The following is a 23246-nucleotide window of genomic DNA, read 5'->3' on the forward strand; positions in this document are numbered from 1 at the left end:
CAACACGGACTTTCAACTCCCTCCAAAGATTTCCTATGGGGTTAAGATCTGGAGACTGGTTAGGCCCATTTCAGGACCTTGAAATGCTTCTAACGAAGCCACTTCTTCGTTGCCCGGGCGGTGTGTTTGGGATCATTGTCATGCTGAAAGACCCCAGCCACGTTTCATCTTCAATGCCCTTGCTGATGGAAGGAGGTTTTCACTCAAAATCTCACGATACATGGCCCCATTCATTCTTTCCTTTACACGGATCAGTCGTCCTGGTCCCTTTGCAGAAAAACAGCCCCAAAGCATGATGTTTCCACCCCCATGCTTCACAGTAGGTATGGTGTTCTTTGGATGCAACTCAGCATTCTTTGTCCTCCAAACACGACGAGTTGAGTTTTTACCAAAAAGTTATATTTTGGTTTCATCTGACCATATGACATTCTCCCAATCCTCTTCTGGATCATCCAAATGCACTCTAGCAAACTTCAGACAAGCCTGGACATGTACTGGCTTAAGCAGGGGGACACGTCTGGCACTGCAGGATTTGAGTCCCTGGCGGCGTAGTGTGTTACTGATGGTAGGCTTTGTTACTTTGGTCCCAGCTCTCTGCAGGTCATTCACTAGGTCCCCCCGTGTGGTTCTGGGATTTTTGCTCACCGTTCTTGTGATGATCTTGCGTGGAGCCCCAGATCGAGGGAGATTATCAGTGGTCTTGTATGTCTTCCATTTCCTAATAATTGCTCCCACAGTTGATTTCTTCAAACCAAGCTGCTTACCTATTGCAGATTCAGTCTTCCCAGCCTGGTGCAGGTCTACAATTTTGTTTCTGGTGTCCTTTGACAGCTCTTTGGTCTTGGCCATAGTGGAGTTTGGAGTGTGACTGTTTGAGGTTGTGGACAGGTGTCTTTTATACTGATAACAAGTTCAAACAGGTGCCATTAATACAGGTAACGAGTGGAGGACAGAGGAGCCCCTTAAAGAAGAAGTTACAGGTCTGTGAGAGCCAGAAATCTTGCTTGTTTGTAGGTGACCAAATACTTATTTTCCACTATAATTTGCAAATAAATTCATTAAAAATCTTACAATGTGATTTTCTGTTTTTTTTTTCTCAATTTGTCTGTCATAGTTGACGTGTACCTATGATGAAAATTACAGGCCTCTCTCATCTTTTTAAGTGGGAGAACTTGCACAATTGGTGGCTGACTAAATACTTTTTTCCCCACTGTACATCCTTGCCGGCCATTCCCTCCCCATACCCTGGACGACGCTGGGCCAATTGTGCGCCGCCCCATGGGTCTCCCGGTCGCGGCCGGCTACGACAGAGTTCTTGTTGATATCTGTAGTGGAGATGACTTCAGCAGTATAATGTGTTGATGTTTCCATTGTTCTTGTTGATATCTGTAGTGGAGATGACTTCAGCAGTATAATGTGTTGATGTTTCCATTGTTCTGGTTGATATCTGTAGTGGAGATGACTTCAGCAGTATAATGTGTTGATGTTTCCATTGTTCTTGTTGATATCTGTAGTGGAGATGACTTCAGCAGTACAATGTGTTGATGTTTCCATTGTTCTGGTTGATATCTGTAGTGGAGATGACTTCAGCAGTATAATGTGTTGATGTTTCCATTGTTCTTGTTGATATCTGTAGTGGAGATGACTTCAGCAGTATAATGTGTTGATGTTTCCATTGTTCTTGTTGATATCTGTAGTGGAGATGACTTCAGCAGTAGAGAATGTTCATTTCTAATCAACATACTACAAAATTAGCTCAATTCAAATTCCTTTTAAACAACTGCCAGGAATACACATCAGAACCTACAGAGATCATTTACACAAACAAACAAACCAATACAAATCATTGAGATCTAATGGCTGAGAGGAGCGTGTATAGGAAAAGATAGATCCGTATTCAGACGAGAGAGAGAGAAACAGATATCATCTGTTCAGCAGGCATGAGATTAGAGGAAGGTTGTGCTTTCTTTCACACACACAAACGCGCACACACACAACGATGCTTTATTAGACTGGATCCATTATTCATAATGGAATGATTTTGACCAGTGGGCTGAGAAATTGTTATTGTGACGGGTAGCGAATGCTCTGTGTGTGTGTGTGTTGTGTGTGTGTGTGTGTGTGTGTGTGTGTGTGTGTGTGTGTGTGTGTTGTGTGTGTGTGTGTTGTGTGTGTGTGGGTGTGTGTGTGTGTGTGTGTGTGTGTGTGTGTGTGTGTGTGTGTGTGTGTGTGTGTGTGTGGCAGGTAGCGTTGTAAGTGACAGTGTTGATTTGTTTCAGGCTAGCAGTGCAGCGGTGCTATCCGACCGACCAAGCAGGAGAGGAGTGGAGACAAGTTCTCTAGGGAAACACACACACACACACACTGAGCACAAGGAGTTTCTGTTGTACTCACACTGAGGAAACACCCAGTTGGCTTTGATTGACTTTGTTTGTTAGAGAATCACACCTTGGTCCTGTGTGGTTAGTGTGTGTGTGTGTGTGTGTGTGTGTGTGTGTGTGTGTGTGTGTGTGTGTGTGTGTGTGTGTGTGTGTTTTGTGCTGTGAGCATGAAAGGAATGAGGCTCGTGAAATAAAACTGAAGAAAGAGAAAAGGATATAATCTGCTCAGCAGGCATGAGATGAGATGAATATATGCAGGCACACACACATACGCACATACTCACTCATTCACACACACACGCATGCACATACATACTCACTCACACACACACACACACGCGCACGCACACACACACATACTCACTCACACACACACTCACGCACATGTACTCCCACCTGCACACAGTGTCTGCCAGATCAGTTCATCCCTAAATACAGAGGGACAGAGGGAGAGAGGGAGGGAGAGATATAAAAAGAAGGGAGGCGGAGAGGAGAGGAGAGGAGAGGAGAGGAGAGGAGAGGAGAGGAGAGGAGAGGAGAGGAGAGGAGAGGAGTGTCATGGACAGGCGGGTTTAGGAGCTCTGAGTGACAGGGGTGACATTTAGAAAGAGCAAACAAACAAAGGATTTAGAGAGAATAAATAGCAGTGAGAGAGAGAGAGAGATCACACACACAGGCAGGTAGGAGAGATCACACACACACACACATCCTGTCTCTACAGAGCTCTAGGCAGACATACCTTTAGAGCCAGCCAATCAGAATGCATTAAGGAACAGACAAAGGCAGGGGTGCATCCCAAATGGCACCATACTCCCTATATAATGCACTACTATAGGCCCTGGTCAAAATATGTACACTATATATATGGTACAGGGTGCCATTTGGGACGCAGCCTCTGTATCTCTTCAGACGACAACGTCTGGGAATTAAACACCACAGCACTGATTAATACCAGCTGAACGTCGTTAACGTCTTTTGGAAACTCATTGTCTCTGATTAAAAAGGCCTGAGTGGAAGGCGTTACAGGCAGCAAAAAGAAACGCTATCTCTATCTCGTCTGTCTCCTCACAGATGTAAAACTAACATTCTGTTCTCATGAGTGACCAAATAAAAACAGACAAAACTGGTCAATAACAAAGATTAAGCATTTTTAAAACATTTCCTTTAGGGAAAATCTTTTTTTGTTTGTTTCAGCCCAGCAAGGAATGATTCAACTACCGCAGCATATGCTGACTGTGGCTCTTGAGGAGAAGACTGCACTCACATGGAGCTATGGACACAGAACAGTTTAGTTTGGTGAAGGCAGCCCTCTCTGGAGACAAGTCCCCTACGTCCAGACATGAAGTAATGGGGCCAGCTCATCTGGGAAACATGAGTACTGTAGATTATATACATTCTTGTAATATATCGCTGCTGTAGATCTCAGAGGGGGAGAGAGAGAGAGAAAGAGAGACAGAGAAATAGAGAGAGCGAGAGAGAGAGAGAGACAGAGAAATAGAGAGAGAGAAAGAGAAAGAGAAAGAGAAAGAGAAAGAGAAAGAGAAAGAGAAAGAGAAAGAGAGAGCGAGAGCGAGAGAGATCCACAAGATTATACATAGTTCTTTGTCTATATGGATGACATGCTCCTCCATTGGACGTACTAGGAGATCGATATTTATTGGAGTGGTGTGTTCTGTTAGGCTGTGAGAGCAGCACATTCTGTACGTCTGTGTGTATGTGTTTGCTATGCTAGCTTAGCAGCATGCTGTAAATGCCACCAGCTGAAGGCCAAGGAGGAGGATATAGTCCCCATACTGCAAGACTTACAATCACAATCTCTCTCCATTGGTCCAGTGAGTCAGTCAGTGCCTTGGAAGAGACTGGTGGTGGTTAGATTCCTCTCCTCTCCCCATCTCCTTCTGTCCTCCTCTCCTCCCCTCCCCTCCCCCCCTCCCCTCTCCTCTCCTCTCCTCTCCTCTCCTCTCCTCTCCTCTCCTCTCCTCTCCTCTCCTCTCCTCTCCTCTCCTCTCCTCTCCTCTCCTCTCCTCTCCTCTCCTCTCCTCTCCTCTCCTCTCCTCTCCTCTTTCTCCTCCTCTCCCCCTTCTCCTCCTCTCCTCTCCTCCTCTCCTCTCCTGTCCTCTACCATCTTCTCTCTTCCTCTCTCCTCCTCCTCTCAGAAGGCCCCCCTGGTGTCCCTGAGAGAGAGAGTCAACCTCTATGTGTCTCTAATTTCAGACACTTTAATGAGATTCTTAATTGGTGAACTTTAGAGAGGGGGGCCGACTGTGGCACAGTTCATCAGAGCTCTCACTCTGGTTGGAGCCGGACAGAGCTAGTGACACTGTTTAAGACACACTATCGACCCACCCATCCTTCAGCGCAGTTCACTTAAGAGTGGACAGAGTTTAAGCCATGGTTCCAGCCTTTCTGGTGAAAGTGTTTTCTTTTGCTGGTGCCATCTGTATGTGTTTAAGCTAACTCCTCTCTGCTAACAGATCTGGGACCTAGCTATATTAATAAAGAGAGCTACAGTGCCTTCAGAAAGTATTCACACCCCTAGACTTTTTCAAAAATGTTGTTGTGTTAAAATGGATTTAATTGTCATTTTTTGTCAACGATAAAAACAAATTACTCTGTAATGAAAAATTATAACATTTGTATAAACATTTATGAAAAAGAAAACACAAATATTTCTTGATTAGATAATTATTCAACCCCCTGAGTAAATGCATGTTAAAATCAACTTTGACAGCGATTACAGCTGTGAGTCTTTCTGAGTCAGTCTCTAAAAGCTTTCCACACCTAGATTGTACAACCTCAAAATTCTTCATAGCTAGAATACAATTTTCATGTCTTGCCATGGATTTTCAAGCAGATTTAAGTCAAAACTATAACACGGCCACTCAGGAACATTCACTGTCTTCGTGGTAAGCAACTCGTGTAGATTTGGCCTTGTGCTTTAGGTTATTGTCCCGATGAAAGGTGAATTCATCTCCCAGTTTCTGGTAGAAAGCAGAGTGAACCAGATTTTCCTCTAGGATTTTGCCTGTGCTTAGCTCCATTCAGTTTCTTTTTTATCCTGAAAAACTCCCCAGTCCTTTACAATTACAAGCATACCCATAACATGATGCAGCCACCACTATGCTTGAAAGTATGAAGAGTGGTACTCAGTAATGTGTTGTATTGGATTTGCCCCAAACATAACACTTCGCATTCAGGACAAAAAGTGAATTGCTTTGCTACATTTTTTGCAGTATTACTTTAATGCCTTGTTGCAAACAGGATGCATGTTTTGGAATATTGTTATTCTGTACAAGCTTCCTTATTTTCACTCTGTCAATTAGGTTAGTATTGTGGAGTAACTACAATGTTGTTGATCCATCCTCAGTTTTCACCTATCACAGCCATTAAACTCTGTAACTGTTTTAAAGTCACCATTGGCCTCATGATGAAATCCCTGAGCGGTTTCCTCCCTCTCCGGCAACTGAGTTAGGAGGACACCTGTATCTTTGTAGTGACTGGGTTTATTGATACACAATCCAAAGTGTAATTAATAATTTCACGATGCTCAAAATGGATATTTAATGTCTGCTTTTCTTTTTTACCCATCTACCAATAGGTGCTCCTCTTTGCGAGGCATTGGAAAACCTCCCTGGTCTTTGTCGTTGTATCTGTGTTTGAAATTCACTGATCGACTGAGGGACCTTACAGATAATTGTATGTGTGGGGTACAGAGATGAGGTAGCCATTCAAAAATCATGTTAAACACACAATCCATGACTTGTTGAGCATTTTTTTTACTCCTGAACTTATTGACTCAAAAGATTTCAGCTTTTCCTTTTTAATTCATTTGTTAACATTTCTAAAAACATTAATCCACTTTGAAATTATGGGGTATTCTCTGTAGGCCAGTGACAAAAAAATCTACATTTTATCCATTTTAAACACAACAAAATGTGGAAAAAGTCAAGGGGTGTGAATACTTTCTGAAGGCACCATATAATAACTTCACATCTTCAATGAGTTCATAGTTTTTGCTTCTCTAGTTCTGAAGTATTTTAGTACCACTTCTGTCCCGCTGTAGGTGTGTGATGCACAACTAGTCTAACTGAACGAGTAGGACTATGGAACACATTAACTTTTTAAACTATAACATAACAACAATAACAAACCCTAAATGTTGATGACAAACAATCACAGGGAAGAGAGTTTATCACAACACATTCAACAGTAGTACAGTAGTCCTCCCTGCTCTGTCAGTCTCACTGTTTTATCTCACTCCTTGTAATCTAAAAGCTCTCTAAGACAACAGTATTTTACAAAGTGGTACCAAGAAACCCTACTGAATTGGGGAGAACCAAAAAATGTCAAATTTTACATGTTTTATTTTTATTTAAAATACACATTTTTGTGCGTGTCAATTTCTACCTGCCCACTCAATAAAAAAATTATACAGCCCATCTGGCATTTGCCAGAATTGCCAGATGGCCAATCTGCGCTAGCGAGCCTGGTTAAATCATGTGCAACTGCCCCCTAGTCACAGCCTAGCCTGGCATGAACTAATGAAAATCCCGACTATACAAATCAAGTGTGACCCAGATCTACCCCATTGTATTTCTACATCAGATCTACCCATTGTATTTCTAAGTGGGTTTCCTACCTGGGTGAGATATCACATCCCTGCTGCATGAAGGCTCCCAGGGAGAACCAGAGAGAGTTGAAGATGCCAAACTCGTTGGTCTGTTCCTGATTCTGCTGGTTCTGGCCTTGCTGACCAGGGCTCAGCCCCGACTGTTGCCCAGCACCGGGCCCCGTCGGCTGGGTGGGGGTCTGGGGGTCAGCCCCCTCCTCATAGTCCTCTGCGTGCCACTCATAGGGGCTGAAGCGGCTCACCAGGAACAGGACCACGCTCACACCGATGTAGGCAAACACGATACACATCCAGATCTCATAGGCCAGTGGGTCCAGGAAGGAAAAGACACCTGGTTTAGACTTGGTGGGCTTCTTGATCATGATGGAGATGCCCAAAGACATGAAGGGCTTGGAGAAGTCGATCACCTCTTCTCGGACCAGGGTGATGGTTAGCGGGGCTACCGCCACGTCTGCTTTCTGGAGGAGAGAAGGAGAGAGGGGGAGGAACATAGGGAGAGAGGGAGGGAGGGAGGTAGAGATGGAGGGAGGGTGGGAGGGAGAGAGGTAGAGCGGGAGGGAGGGAGGGAGGGAGATGGAAAGAGAGACGTTACAGTTGCAAGAAATATTTGATTTGTGCTGTCACCTTGACAATGAACTACACTCAAGCAGAGAAAATATTCAAAATAATATAATATCCCATGGTGTATACAGATGTAGGATCTTAATTTGAGCAAGTTTGCTACAGCAGGAAAATAGTCCTATTGCAACAGGAAATGTGAATTATTATGTGGATTATAATTAATTCACTTTTTTGTAGGGGTTGATACATTTCTCTTTAGGGCATATCAAGTCTGACATTTTAATGTGGAAATTACTATCTTTAGAAGCCTTTTATAAACCTTGCATACACTACACGTTTGCATTTCCTGCCATGCAGGACAATTCTCAGCAACAAAAGAGTGATCAAATTAAGATCCTACATCTGTAAATACAAAGCAGTTTTCTACATCAGTAAATACACATGTAGAGCTAGATACTGTCCAGTACAGTAGGAGGACACAAAGAAGGAGAGGAAATAAATGTAAATTGTCACTAGACAAAACATTAAGAACACCTGCTCTTTCGATGACAGACTGAACAGGTGAATCCAGGTGAAGTCTATGATCTCTTATTGATGTCACTTGTTAAATCCACTTCAATCAGTGTTGATGAAGGGGAGGAGACAGGCTAAAGAAGGATTGCTAAGCCTGGAGACAATTGAGACATGGATTGTGTATGTGTGCCATTTAGAGGGTGAATGGGCAAGCTAAAATATTGAAGTGCCTTTGAACGGGGTATGGTAGTAGGTGCTAGGATCACCGGTTTGTGTCAAGAACTTCAACGCTGCTGGGTTTTTCATGCTCAACAGTTTCCTGTGTGTATCAAGAATGGTCCACAACCCAAAGGACATCCAGCCAACTTGACACAACTGTGGAAAGCACAACTGCGGGGGTTGGGTGCAACTCAATATTAGGAAGGTGTTCCTGATGTTTGGAATCCTCAGTGTATATACAGCATAAGGCTGTACACATACAGAGGTTTTGTTAATCAGGAAACACTAAAATCCTAACCTTGACCTCCTGTAGACCCCGTTCTCCCCCCCTCACACCCACACCCATCTCCCCATAGCATCACAAAGACCCTTTTAACGGCAGAGATCAGTGCCATGGTGTGCAATGGGCCTCTTTGTTACAAATCAATTTCCTATGGAAATTGTGTATGTGGGCAGATTGCAGGAGCGGAAATGGGACAGAACATTTCCAGTTGTTCTTCAGTTACAGTAAATAAACTTAACCTCCCCGTCACCTCCTCAAGGATTCACTACTGAGCTGCCTGTCTCTGAGTCACGACCAGAGAGAGAGAGAGAGAGAGAGAGAGAGAGAGAGAGAGAGAGAGAGAGAGAGAGAGAGAGAGAGAGAGAGAGAGAGAGAGAGAGAGAGAGAGAGAGAGAGAGAGAGAGAGAGAGAGAGAGAGAGAGAGAGAGAGAGAGAGAGAGAGAGAGAGAGAGAGAGAGAGAGAGAGAGAGAGAGAGAGAGAGAGAGAGAGAGAGAGAGAGAGAGAGAGAGAGAGAGAGAGAGAGAGAGAGAGAGAGAGGGTGTGAGAGTGTGTCCACTGTGTCCTAAGCTATATAAAGCTTTATTGTTGAGCACTGAAAACGAATTACCTTTGAAAAAAACACTATTTCTTTAAAATGGACCAAAATGGGGCCTACCGCAGCAGTCTAAGGCACTGCATCGCAGTGCTTGAGGCGTCACTACAGACCCAGGTTCGATCTCAGGCTGTGTCACAACCGGCCGTGACTGGGAGTCCCATAGTGCGTCGCACAATTGGCCCAGCGTTGTCCGGGTTAGGGGAGGGTTTGGCCAGGGATGCTTTACTTGGCTCATCGCGCTCTAGCGACTCCTTGTGGTGGGCCGGGCGCCTGGAGGCTGACTTCGTTCGTCAGTTGAACAGTGTTTCCTCCGACACATTGGTGCGGCTGGCTTTCGGGTGTTAAGAAGTGCGGTTTGGCAGGTCATGTTTTGGAGGACGCGTGACTCGACCTTCACCTCCCAAGCCCGTTGGGGAGTTGCAGCGATGAGACAAGATCGAAATTGGGGAGAAAAAGTAAAAAAAAATAAAATAAAAGGACCAACATGTTTGGCAGACGGTATCGTGTCGAACATTATAGTGGCAGAAAGGAAAATTTTAAAAATACAATGTGACAAATATGAATGTTAACAATCTTCAGAAATGTTACGGACACTTTATGAGCACTTACTAACTGTCTTATAAGCTCTAATAACCATCTTATGAGCACTCACCCCGTACACAAGCTCTCCGACCATGCCGTTCCACATCTTGGTCTCGGGGTCTCTGGCTCCATACTTCCCATCAGAGACCACCTTCAGTTTGTAGTGGTACCCAACGTGCTTGGCGATCTCAGCGGCTAGCTCCACGATGTAACCCTCGTACTTATCGTTCCCTGACAGCTGATCATGGTTCTTTTTCAACATCACGTATGGGGATTCCTGTAGGAGACGGAGGGTGGATACATTCAGGTTTGGGCTCAATTCCATTTAAATGTAAATGTAGGTAGTACACTGAAATTCCAATTCCTATTCTCTTCAATGCTTTTCAATTAGGAACATTTGGAATAGGAATTGGGTTTATTTTCTGAATTGACTGGAATTGAAATGGAATTGAACTCAAATCTGGTTAGAATTCCAATATGATCACATTAAAGGTCATTCTAAACCGGGTGGTTCGAGCCCTGAAAGCTAATTGGCTAAAAGCCGTGGTATATCAGACCGTATACCACGAGTATGACAAAACATTTACGTGTATTTTGTTTGATGAAATAAGACACATATTATTCAAGAGGGAGCCAGAGATCAAGATAACCAGAAGAGAAAAACCTTAACCTGATCGACCATCCTCCTCCCGCTCCTGCTGGCTTTCGCAGATTCTGCCATTACTCTCCTGAAGTTGCCGGTAATAGGCTACACGAGGAGTCGGCAACCTTTCTCATGTGGAATGTCAATTTATCTTACAATTTCTACCGATCTGCGTGCCAGTTATGGTTTTCATATGCACATTTTCGTGGAACAGTTTCATTTAATTTATAATAACACCTTCGTATCTCAAAATGATTGTCATGTGGTTAATTAAAATCTATCCAAATCTAAATGAAAATGATACTAACCTAAAAAGTAACTTCTATTGCCATTGCCAACTATGTAAAAATAGCCTATAAAGCCAACAAATAAAAACATTGCAGCCTGCAGGTAGAAAATATCCTGATAAAAATAAATATCCTGTAAATCACATTAGCTATGCATGGCCTGTCTGCAACGAACTTGAAACATTGTATCAACTATTAACTTGGGTCCACCCAAAGCTTGCATCAGCAAACTTGCAACATTGTATAAAGTATTCTGGGCCCTCAGTTTCCCGTGCCAGTGAGCTTGGGACAGACACAGCTGTAGGATATTTTGTGCAAGGGATAAGAGCTCATTGTCACGATCGTCTTGAGAAGAAGCGGCCCAAGGCGCAGCGTGATATGCGTATATAATATTTATTGAATGTACAACACAACGAACAAAACAACAAACGATACGAAACGTGAAGTCCTACGGTTACACAAACCAAACGGAACAAGATACCACACCAAAACAATGCCCAACGGCTACCTAAGTATGGCTCCCAATCAGAGACAACGAGCTACAGCCGTCTCTGATTGGGAACCACCCTGGCCAACATAGAAATACCAAACTAGAACACAAAACAATGAAAACTCACACCCTGGCTCAACATACAAGAGTCCCCAGAGCCAGGGCGTGACACTCATCAGGTAGACCTATTTTATGACGTTTCCACTGGTTCAGAGCATGACATTTTTCCCTTTCACACTGAGTGGTTATCGTAAGGGAGAGAGCTGTAAAGATTTTTCAAATACATTGAGGAACTATTGGCATTCTCAATGGATGTAAAAACAGACTTTGCTTGCTTGCTGTTTGAGGTGAAGTAAACATTACTTTGAGAAGCTCCACAGCTCATTAGTGGGGGTGCGTTAAGCCAATCAGAAATACTATCAGATCCCCAAATGGGCACATTTATATGCCTACATTTGCACACAGGCCAGGTAGCCTATAGGCCTACTTCTATGTGTAATCAGGTGTGTGTCCTTACTCAACATTGACATTAGCGCTCCAAACAAAAGACAATGACTAAATTGACAAAACTCGTAAATGGAATGAAATAAACCATAACTTGTTTCTTACAAGTGTAGCATAGGTTGTGGGCTTTGCAAACAACGTGTCCACTCTGACAATGACAACGGTAAAAGACTAGAATAATAATATATTGAAAGCATTAACAGAAATGATCATAACTGCACAGAGCCCTGACCTCAACCCCATCGAACATCTTTGGGATGAATTGGAACGCCGACTGCGAGCTAGGCCTAATCGCCCAACATCAGTGCCCAACCTCACTAATGCTCTTGTTGCTGAATGGAAGCAAGTCCCCGCAGCAATGTTCCAACATCTAGTGGAAAGCCTTCCCAGAAGAGTGGAGGCTGTTATAGCAGCAAAGGGGGGACCAACTCCATATTAATGCCCATGATTTTGGAATGAGATGTTTGACGAGCAGGTGTCCACATACTTTTGGTAATGTAGTGTATGTATATATCTGAGATGTTCTATTATAGCATCGCAGTTGAGATTTTATGTTAAGGATTCTTTTATTCAGAAAATACCCTTCACAACAAATGAATGATTTATGAAAATAACTATAGAAAATAACTCCTGGTAACCAGATACTTTATCATCGAACCCACAGGCCCTTCAGACAAGGTAATTAATAAATGTAGGTTTATCTTACCGTTAAAATATTGACATATTGAAGATCAATATTGGATGGATTTAATATGAGCTCATAACATACCATACTTAAGTAGCTGACATAATATTTGCAAAGAAGACTTTTGAATGATGTAATATCCAGGAGGTGAGACAAAACATGTTACCAGCTCATAAAGTTTATCACCACTTTCCTCAAGATGAGACCATAGATGTGATGTATGCTTCATATTCAGGAGAATATACAGAGTAGCAGCTAAACACAGTAATGGAATAGAATGGAGCTTCTAAAGCCTTGTTCTATTGAGGTACTCTCCTGGAGAGGTATTTCAATAGGATGGTTAATGTTCGATCATTAAGCCACAACCATGGTGGAATAATCATTGTTAATAGGCCTACAAATAAACCAATAAAGATAATTAGACAATTGATCTTTATGAATCATTATATTGTCACAACCATGGAGTAGGCCTACAGTTAGTCAGTTACACACTTATCTATTTCATGATTACATATCATTAGACTGTATGGCCCTTTCACAACCATGGTGTAATATTCAACCCATAAAGATCATTATATTTGATCATTATGGCGGTGCTGTCTGCCTGTGAGCCTGGAGGTTCATTATGCAGACATCACAAAGACACCTGGTGAACCTGACACTGACAGGTTTATTAGTGGCTCACACACTGTGTGTGTGTGTGTGTGTGTGTGTGTGGGGGGGTAGAGCAGACAATCACTGACAGCCCACCTCTGTTCTTAGAGGTTATCCTATTCCTCTTCTACCAGCCAGACAACCAATTGGACCTTTTCAGAGATATTGGACATCCTGGAAAGATTACAACTGACATGACACCTGAGGCCCTGTACTCTCACTCCACTCCTCTCTCTCTCTCTCTCTCTCTTCTTCTTCTCTCTTTCTCCTGCTCCATACCAGGCCTTTTCTGGCAAACCAATAATCAACAAACCCAGCTAGCAAATAACATTCTAAGAACCATATGTTTCTTAGAGCTTGCTGTTTAGTGATTTTGCATACAACCTTCCCACAACGTTCTGGGAATGGTGTAGGGTAGTTGCTTGGCTTTGGAACATTCTCAGCACATTTAAGGAACTTGACAAAATAACATTATTTTATTGGTATTTCATTACTTTAACAGAACCTTTCCTAAAAGTTTAAACATGGTTACATTTAATAACAATTTCAGTAGTGTTCTAGGAGCGTTCTCCAACTGGTTTGACATTGGGAATGTTCTCAAATAGTTCAGAGAATGTTAAGAAAACAACGTTCTCCTATGGTAATTTCAATACTTCAGCATAACGTTTCCACCAGGTTTCCTCATGGTTCTATTTAAAGTAATGTTCTCAAATTGTTCAGAGAACGTTAAGAAACAATGATATTTTGTGGGAATTTCAGTACTTCAGTATTATGTTTTCTGCAGGTTTCCTCGCGGTTCTATTTAAAGTCAGGTTCTTAGAACATTAAGAAGATTTTCCATAAAAAACACAAGAAAACATTAGTAACGTTCAAAGAACGCTCTAAGAATGTTATTTCAAAACATATACAGTGAGGGAAAAAAGTATTTGATCCCCTGCTGATTTTGTACGTTTGCCCACTGACAAAGAAATGTTCAGTCTATCATTTTAATGGTAGGTTTATTTGAACAGTGAGAGACAGAATAACAACAAAAAAATCCAGAAAAACGCATGACAAAAATGTTATAAATTGATTTGCATTTTAATGAGGGAAATAAGTATTTGACCCCCTCTCAATCAGAAAGATTTCTGGCTCCCAGGTGTCTTTTATACAGGTAACGAGCTGAGATTAGGAGCACACTCTTAAAGGGGAATGCTCCTAATCTCAGCTTGTTACCTGTATAAAAGACACCTGTCCACAGAAGCAATCAATCAATCAGATTCCAAACTCTCCACCATGGCCAAGACTAAAGAGCTCTCCAAGGATGTCAGGGACAAGATTGTAGACCTACACAAGGCTGGAATGTGCTACAAAACCATCGCCAAGCAGCTTGGTGAGAAGGTGACAACAGTTGGTGCGATTATTCCCAAATGGAAGAAACACAAAATAACTGTCAATCTCCCTTGGCCTTGGGCTCCATGCAAGTTCTCACCTCGTGGAGTTGCAATGATCATGAGAACGGTGAGGAATCAGCCCAGAACTACACCAGAGGATCTTGTCAATGATCTCAAGGAAGCTGGGACCATAGTCACCAAGAAAACAATTGGTAACACACTACGCCGTGAAGGACTGAAATCCTGCAGCACCCGCAAGGTCCCCCTGCTCAAGAAAGCACATATAGAGGCCCGTCTGAAGTTTGCCAATGAACATCTGAATGATTCAGAGGAGAACTGGGTGAAAGTGTTGTGGTCAGATGAGACCAAAATGGAGCTCTTTGGCATCAACTCAACTCGCCGTGTTTGGAGGAGGAGGAATGCTGCCTATGACCCCAAGAACACCATCCCAACCGTCAAACATGGAGGTGGAAACATTATGCTTTGGGGGTGTTTTTCTGCTAAGGGGACAGGACAACTCCACCGCATCAAAGGGACAATGGACGGGGCCATGTACCATCAAATCTTGGGTGAGAACCTCCTTCCCTCAGCCAGGGCATTGAAAATGGGTCGTGGATGGGTATTCCAGCATGACAATGACCCAAAACACACGGCCAAGGCAACAAAGGAGTGGCTCAAGAAGAAGCACATTAAGGTCCTGGAGTGGCCTAGCCAGCCTCCAGACCTTAATCCCATAGAAAATCTGTGGAGGGAGCTGAAGGTTCGAGTTGCCGGACCTCAGCTTCGAAACCTTAATGACTTGGAGAAGATCTGCAAAGAGTAGTGGGACAAAATCCCTCCTGAGATGTGTGCAAACCTGGTGGCCAACTACAAGAAACGTCTGACCTCTGTGATTGCCAACAAGGGTTTTGCCACCAAGTACTAAGTCATGTTTTGCAGAGGGGTCAAATACTTATTTCCCTCTTTAAAATGCAAATCAATTTATAACATTTTTGACATGCGTGTTTCTGGATTTTTTTGTTGTTATTCTGTCTCTCACTGTTCAAATAAACCTACCATTCAAATTATAGACTGATCATGTCTTTGTCAGTGGGCAAACGTACAAAATCAGCAGGGGATCAAATACTTTTTTCCCTCACTGTACATTCCGTTCTCAGCATCAACAAAACTATCTCTAATCTCTATCTTGTTAAGTGTGTTCAGGTGTGTTGTCCTCGCCCACGAATTGGCCACACCTGATCTTAATGAGTGCTTGTTTCCTTTGAAATGGGTTATATTTGAATAGACTAAAATGAACAGCATTTTAGCATGCCCTGTTTATGAGTTAAAAAAACATGGCATGCTAGCTGCATCCTGGTGGCGCAGTGGACTAACAGAAGATCATAGGTTTAAATCTCACTGACGCCGTGCCACAATAAAAAATAAATGTGTTTGCATGGTTAATGCCTAAGCAAATGCATTTCCATGTGTTCTATCTGTGCTTGGAGTTCAAATAGTTAGCCAAAACTAAGCTAGCAGCGTTATTAAAAGTGTTATTGAAACATTCAGTGAAAGTTTTAAGGAAGTTATTCAAAAACCTCTAAATAACCGTTCTCAGAACGTTAATAAAACCTCCCAGGAAAACTTTCAGGGAACCATAGTAAAACGGTCTCAGAACCTCCCTGCAACTAAAATATAACGTTCCCAGAACAGGTTAAATAATCACTTCTGTTCTCAGAATTTAAAAAAAACGTTCAGTTTTACCGGTCAGGAAACGTATGGCTTTGTTCCCAGAACCAATTGAAAACCAAAAACGTACGTTCCAACAACCTCAAAGGAACCAAATGTGCTAGCTGGGAGCCAATTAAATAAGTAAAAATGTCAAAGAGCAGTAGAGCTCTAGATGAGCCAGATGTCCAGAGCAGTAATGGTACACTGGAGGAAGTAGTGGAGGGGAACCAATACCCACAAGTCGTTTCAAGCTACAGTAGCGATTTAAGCTATGACTGTGCTGATCGCACAAATCCTTATTTCATATTTTATCAGCTGCTGTAGAGGACAGTTTTCCTCTGTGTGTTACGGTAATAACTGTCCCCCTGCTGGTTACGGATGAGGGGAAGGTAATCATCGCTACACACAGAGCCTCTAGGTCCTCTGGCAGAGTGGCAGGACCCCAGGGAGAGAGAGGAGGGAAAGGCCAGTTTCAGAGCAGTTTGACAGGCCAACACACACACACACCACATACACACACCACACACACACACCACACACACACACCACATACACACACCACATGCACACACCACACACACACACACCACATACACACACACACACACCACATACACACACCACACACACACATACCACACACACACACCACATACACACACACACACACACACACACCACAAACACACTTGCGCGCACACACACACACAGACAGACAGACAGACACACAGACAGCAGGTCCAGTAGGACTCACTCTCTCACTGGCCTATAATAGGTCAACAGAGACCGGCTGCCTCTCAGGCGGAGTACCAACACACACACACAGAACACCATGGCTTTGGACAGATCTTCTAGAAACGTCCTTATGCACCCGTTCCTAACATCCTAAAAGCAGAGAGAATCAATGTCTTCTAATGCATCCAGTTATATCTAATGTCTGATCGTTGATGAGGGTTCTTGGATGGCATGTATCTAGTCTACAGTGTAATAATCCTATTGGAAAGACAATTTAGTTGTATTCTAGAGTTGTGCCCATAGTAAACATTATTTTAAAAAGAAGACGATTCCACTAAAAGAAAACCCAATTAAAAGCCAGCACTTAGATTCAGGTCCATAGCCTGGCCTGAAAACAACACGTTGTCTGTCTGTGAAGGCACCAAACCTTGCTGCTAGATTAAGGACAGTTATCCTTTCACCCTTCCTCCACACAAACACACACACACACAGCTTGCCTTTCCCCCTCCGCAGCTCTCGTCTTAAACCGGTTCTGACGGACAGGCGGGCGGGTGGCGAGCTGCTGAAATCCCTCACCCCATTAACCCTCTCCGTGGAGGTCTACAGGAGGCCTGGGGGTCTGGATGGAACAAACCTCAGCCCAGCTCCCTTCTCCCTGGAACAAGCCTCAGCCCAGCTCCCTTTTCCCTGGAACAAGCCTCAGCCCAGCTCCCTTCTCCCTGGAACAAGCCTCAGCCCAGCTCCCATCTCCCTGGAACAAGCCTCAGCCCAGCTCCCTTCTCCCTGGAACAAGCCTCAGCCCAGCTCCCTTCTCCCTGGAACAAGCCTCAGACCAGCTCCCTTCTCCCTGGAACAAGCCTCAGACCAGCTCCCTTCTCCCTGGAACAAGCCTCAGCCCAGCTCCCTTCTCCCTGGAACAAGCCTCAGACCAGCTCCCTTCTCCCTGGAACAAACCTCAGACCAGCTCTCTTCTCCCTGGAAGAAACCTCAGACCAGCTCCCTTCTCCCTGGAACAAACCTCAGACCGGCTCTCTTCTCCCTCTCCACCCACCTTTAACAGACCACTAAGACCTTAGCTCACTGAGTCTTTACTACGGTTTACAGCAAAACCGAATGACTGAGTTTTCTAAGTGTGTGTGGTTGTGAGTTACTCTATGCAGACCTAGCAAATTTATCCCCCATACCACCCACCTACCACCTCCCACTACCCCCAGCTTGAGGTCCTGGAGCCTATCCTCCATACCCCCCATCTCCCACTACCCCTGGCTTGAGGTCCTGGAGCCTATCCTCCATACCCCCCATCTCCCACTACCCCTGGCTTGAGGTCCTGTCTGTGGGCAGGAGACATCAAAGGGCCTGGGGAAGCGAAGGAAGCAGCAGGGAGGAGAACAAATCCTCACATTACATCACTACTGAGTAAAGTCTCTGTGAGTCCGCCATGTGACTGAAATACGAAACAGGCTATATGCTAACAGGGCGGCCAGGAGAGAAGAAAATAAGTGTTAGGGAGGGAGGGATGGAAATGTGTCTGTGTCAGTGGGAATTTCTGTACTGTCAGGGCTAAGAGGAACTCTTTCACACACACACACATACACACACACACATACACACACCAGGGTTCCGTTAGCTGGTATTAGCCGGATTTTGGCCGATAAAAAGATAGAAAAGCCAAATAATAAAATTGGCAACGGTCAATTTGAGCAGAAAATCTGTCAAACAGCGCGAGAGCTGCTACAGCATCTCAACAGCAAATGCATAGGCAACGGAAGGCAGGCTTCATCAGCACGTCACACACCACCTTGCAATGAGCTAGAGGCAGTATGTATTTTGAAAACATATACTTAATTGTTGGAAACCTGAACGTTTTACTACATATTATGAGGCATATCTTACGTTGCTTCAAAGTAGCCAAAATCAGACCATATCCGTAGAGGCAATTATTTTATTTAAACTTTATTTAATTGTCCAGTAGCCAAAGGCACAATCCGAGTCATATTAGCAACCCATGCTAGTTGTTGCATATTAGTTATCTTTCTACATTTCTAACTGATATTTTCATCTCTTTCACATGAAACCACTTGCTTTTGACAACAGTGTTTTCCAGCTAATTGCAGTAAGGAATGAACATTCGCTGCACCTATAATGTGAAGAAATAATAGTTTATCAACATTTTAAGCTAAACGTTCTGATCTATTACATCAGACTCATTGCATATTTATTTTTGTATTATATATTTTATGTAGCCTTGGCCTACTGGTTGGATGAATTTGGGCTCTATCGTCCCACAACTGTCCCAGAGTGTTTGGAATAGGCTATCTCTTTCTCGACAAGCTGACCAATAGAATAGATCAACTCCTCTACTAAGGGGTATAGGAGGTTGCCATAGGCTAGTGGTTTTGCTGTTCGTTACTCGTCTTGTTGGTTGAGGAAAAGTAAATGTGGACTGTTATTCTAACAACGGTCAAATGTCCAGTGCCACATTTTCCTAACGGAAACCCTGACACACACACACAAACGCACACACACACATACACACACACACACACACACACACACTGACCAGGATGGTGGTAACTATGTAGGTCCTGTTCTGTAGGCCGTAGCTGCTGTCATTGCTGGCTCTCATGAAGGTGGCTGTGCTCACGTACCGCTCTTCCCCGTTCCAGTAGCCCACCTGATAACACAAGATAAACAGATTGATCTGATACTGTACTGTATAGATATGATATGAGACTGCAATGAAGCACTTTTGGACATGAGTCCTCACACTTGACATCAAATAAGATCCTATAAGATCCTACAGATCTCATGACTCACTTTCTTAGGTCCAGAGGGGGCTAGCTCCATGATACTGACGGTGAAGTTGGTCCTGCGTCCTTTCTCATTGAACTGGATATGACCAGTCAGGCCATCGATACGCACCTGACACACAGGGAGGGACAGGAAGGACAGCATCAATAACACAGAGACACAGGAAGCAGTTACGATGTAGGTTTTCAGGTGTAGGACTCATAAGAAAGCATTCTTCTATTAGACTCATTGACAGAGAACATCAGCTGGAGTTCTGTTTCTTCAAGAGCCTTGTCTGGATGTGCATTGGAACATGTGTGTGTAGCGTGTATGTGTGTGTGTGTGTGTGTGTGTGTCTGTGTGTGTGTGTGTGTGTGTGTGTGTGTGTGTGTGTGTGTGTGTGTGTGTGTGTGTGTGTGTACAACACATTAGGAATACCTTCTCTTGCCATGACATAGACTGACCAGGTGAATCCAGGTGAAAGCTATGTTCCCTTATTGATGTCACTTGTTAAATCCACTTTAAATCACTGTAGATGAAGGGGAGGAGACAGGTTAAAGAATGATTTTTAAGCCTTGAGACAATTGAGACATGGATTGTGTTTGTGTGTCCATTCAGAAGCTGAATGGACAAGACAAAATATTTAAGTGCCTTTGAACGGGGTACGGTAGTAGGTGCCAGGCGCACCGGTTTGAGTGTGTCAAGAACTGCAACGCTGCTGGGTTTCTCATGCTTAACAGTTTCCTGTATGTATCAAGAATGGTCTACCACCCAAAGGACATCCAGCCAACGGTAGGAAGCATTGGAGTCAACACGGACCAACATCCCTGTGGAACGCTTTCAACACCTTGTAGAGTCCACGCCCCGACAAATTGACAAATTGAGACTGTTCTGAGGGCAAATGGTGCAACTCAATAGCAGGAAGGTGTTCCTAATGTTTTCTACACTCAGTGTACATGTGTGTGTGTGTTTAAGTGTGTAGTGTGTGTGTGTAGCATGTGTTCAGTGCAGCATGTTAGTGTTGGCAGTATGATGGGTTTAATTGAGCGAGCGGGACATCAATCTCCTCTCTACCCATAGGCAGATGTCTGCATTCACTCGCACCAGACGACACTGTGTGTGTGTGTGTGTGTCCGTGTGTGCGCGTTCAGGCGTGTGGACGTGTGTGTGTGGACACAAGAGTGTGTGTGTGTGTGTGTGTGTGTGTGTGTGTGTGTGTGTGTGTGTGTGTGTGTGTGTGTGTGTGTGCATCACTAAGACCACAGTTCCACAGAGCCACACCAGAAAGACCAGTGTGAGACTCAGAGAGGATCTGTCTGTTTAAAAGTCAAGGGCCCAACTGAATAATAAAATCTAAATGGCTACAACCAATTAGTAACATCGTCAGTATCAGAAAACAGCACCCCTACTGCTAGCAGATATTGATAATCAATCCAGTTCAAAGCATATTCCTCTGCAGGCACGTCTAGGGCAATTACTAATAATCGCACAGCAACATTGATTTATTCAGGTTGTCTGAAAACCTATTGGGACCTCTCTTTTCTGTCTGTCCCTCTCACTCTCTCTCTCTAAGTTCTCATCGGTTTGACCAATTTAACTTCAGATTCTGGGCCTGGTTGCATAAAACATCTTAAGTTAATTTTCCCCTTATCTTTTTCCTTAAAGTTTCCTTTAAAGTTTCCTTAACTTTAAGTCAGTTGCACAAAACATTTTACGGTTAATTAAATTAAGTTAAAAAGTTAAGGGTGCCCATGAGGTCCCTTAAGTGCTTCATTCATTATGAATATCAATGTCAACAGCATTTGTGGAGGTGAATGTTGCTTTCCTCTGCCCTGGTTTTAAAAGGAAAACATCCACCAGCTAGCTAGCTACTTAGCTAAACAATGGAAGGTGCACAATCCATGACTGAAAAGCTAGCTGGCTAGCTAGCTACCTACTCTGCAAGTTAGCTTGACGTGCTAGGAAGTAATATAAACATGTTTTATTATCTTCTGAATCAATTTATTTATCCTGTCATGAATGTAGAAGTTCTATTTTTCCATCTCCCAAAATAAATGTGAATCAGGTCATCTCCATGGTAACCAGAGACTCTATCTTCTGTTGCAAACTATCGTAAAATTATGCCCTTACCTAAGGAAATGTTTGAGGGCCTCTATGCAACACCCTTAAACAATTCCCTTAGGTAAGGAGAAATTATTCCTTAAGGGAAACCCTTAAGGGAAACATTTAAGATGTTTTATGCAACCGGGCCCTGACGTTTATCCATGTTTGACACCCTGGGTTGCTCCTCCTGCTGTGGCTCCTCCTTTATACGGCTCCTCCTGCATTAATTATGAATTGTTAAGTTAAGGGCTAAAGTATGGGATAGGGTTAAAACAAAAACAACTCCATGGTTAAAGTCAGGCATTCATTCTTAATGGTTAAGTTAAGGGTTAAGGTTTGGGATAGGGATATGTTTTTTTTTTTTACGGGTGTCTAACACTGGAATTGAACGTTCGCTGTTTACGACCATCCACCACCCCCGTCCACAACACCCTGGCAAAACCCAAGCCTACTTGATGGTAATAGCGCTCACCGCTGCCCCTAGTGGCGGGTTTTGAAGGCATCTCCTGTTATTCTCAGGACATGGATTGACGTCTAATTTCGAAGTGAATCTTGAGCGACCTGGCTGCTCTCTCACCCTCTCTGTAATACTAAACCAAGTGCTTTATTTAATTCCCATCTCAGAACATTGCATTACTAAACTCCATTGTTGATGTCATATTCTATGATGATCACAGCCTGGTTTTATTACCTGCAGGTTTTGTTTACCTAACGTGATGTCACATTCCATCCAGGAAGCTCATAGGTGACTCATTGGGAACGTTAGAATAGAGATCTAATTTGTTCAGCAGGGCCCGACTCAGGATGCGTTAGCCAACGTGCCACTCAGGAGCTTGTCTATGTATGTTGTTGTGCTTGTGTGTGTCTGTAAGAGTGTGTGGGTGTATCCCTCATTTCTACCAGCAGAGTAGTTTGTGTGTCTGTTCCTGTTATAAGATTCTCTGAATGTCTTTGCCATGGCCCCCAGGTGCAGGCATTTTGGTGTGTGTGTGTGTTTGTGTGTGTGTTTGTGTGTGTGTGTGTGTGTGTGTGTGTGTGTGTGTGTGTGTGTGTGTGTGTGTGTGTGTGTGTGTGTGTGTTTATGTGTGTGTGTGTTTGTGTGTGTGTGTGTGTACCTGTTGCAGGGCTCTCTGTATATCTATGCCTTGGCCCCAGGGTGCCGGCGGGTTGGCTAGGCATTCGCCTGCGTTGCCACGGCGAGAGATGTCTATCCTCTGTTTCCGAAGGTTCTGGAACGCTGTAGACATCACCTTCACCCCGTCATATGTTAACGCTCCGGTATACTACAGACGGGGGGGTTGAGCCGTGAGACAAAGAGAGCGAGAGACAGAGAGAGAGAGAGAGAGAGAGAGAGAGAGAGAGAGAGAGAGAGAGAGAGAGAGAGAGAGAGAGAGAGAGAGAGAGAGAGAGAGGTGAGAGCGGAGAGAGAGAGAACGAGAGACAGAGAGAGAGAGAGAGAGAGGAGGGGGGTGGAGTGGTGAGAGAGAAAGAGAGAAAGAGAGAGACA

The 23246-nt window shown here is 43.7% G+C and overlaps 1 protein-coding gene across 6 annotated transcripts in view; it reads right to left on the minus strand.

The window, feature by feature from the left end:
• The window catches only part of LOC121555533 (glutamate receptor 1), a 132134-nt gene that overhangs the window by 30784 nt on the left and 78104 nt on the right, over positions 1-23246 (minus strand). For all 6 annotated transcript variants that reach the window (XM_041869363.2, XM_041869362.2, XM_041869365.2 and 3 more), the window contains exons 7-11: positions 22855-23022; positions 19664-19768; positions 19407-19520; positions 9836-10042; positions 7021-7469 (exon numbers count right to left, since the gene is read on the minus strand). In XM_041869363.2, coding sequence (XP_041725297.2) covers positions 7021-7469; positions 9836-10042; positions 19407-19520; positions 19664-19768; positions 22855-23022 — 1043 coding nt within the window. The remainder of the gene's footprint in view (positions 1-7020; positions 7470-9835; positions 10043-19406; positions 19521-19663; positions 19769-22854; positions 23023-23246) is intronic.

This window comes from Coregonus clupeaformis, unplaced genomic scaffold, assembly GCF_020615455.1.
Source record: "Coregonus clupeaformis isolate EN_2021a unplaced genomic scaffold, ASM2061545v1 scaf0670, whole genome shotgun sequence".
NCBI classification, from domain to species: domain Eukaryota; kingdom Metazoa; phylum Chordata; class Actinopteri; order Salmoniformes; family Salmonidae; genus Coregonus; species Coregonus clupeaformis.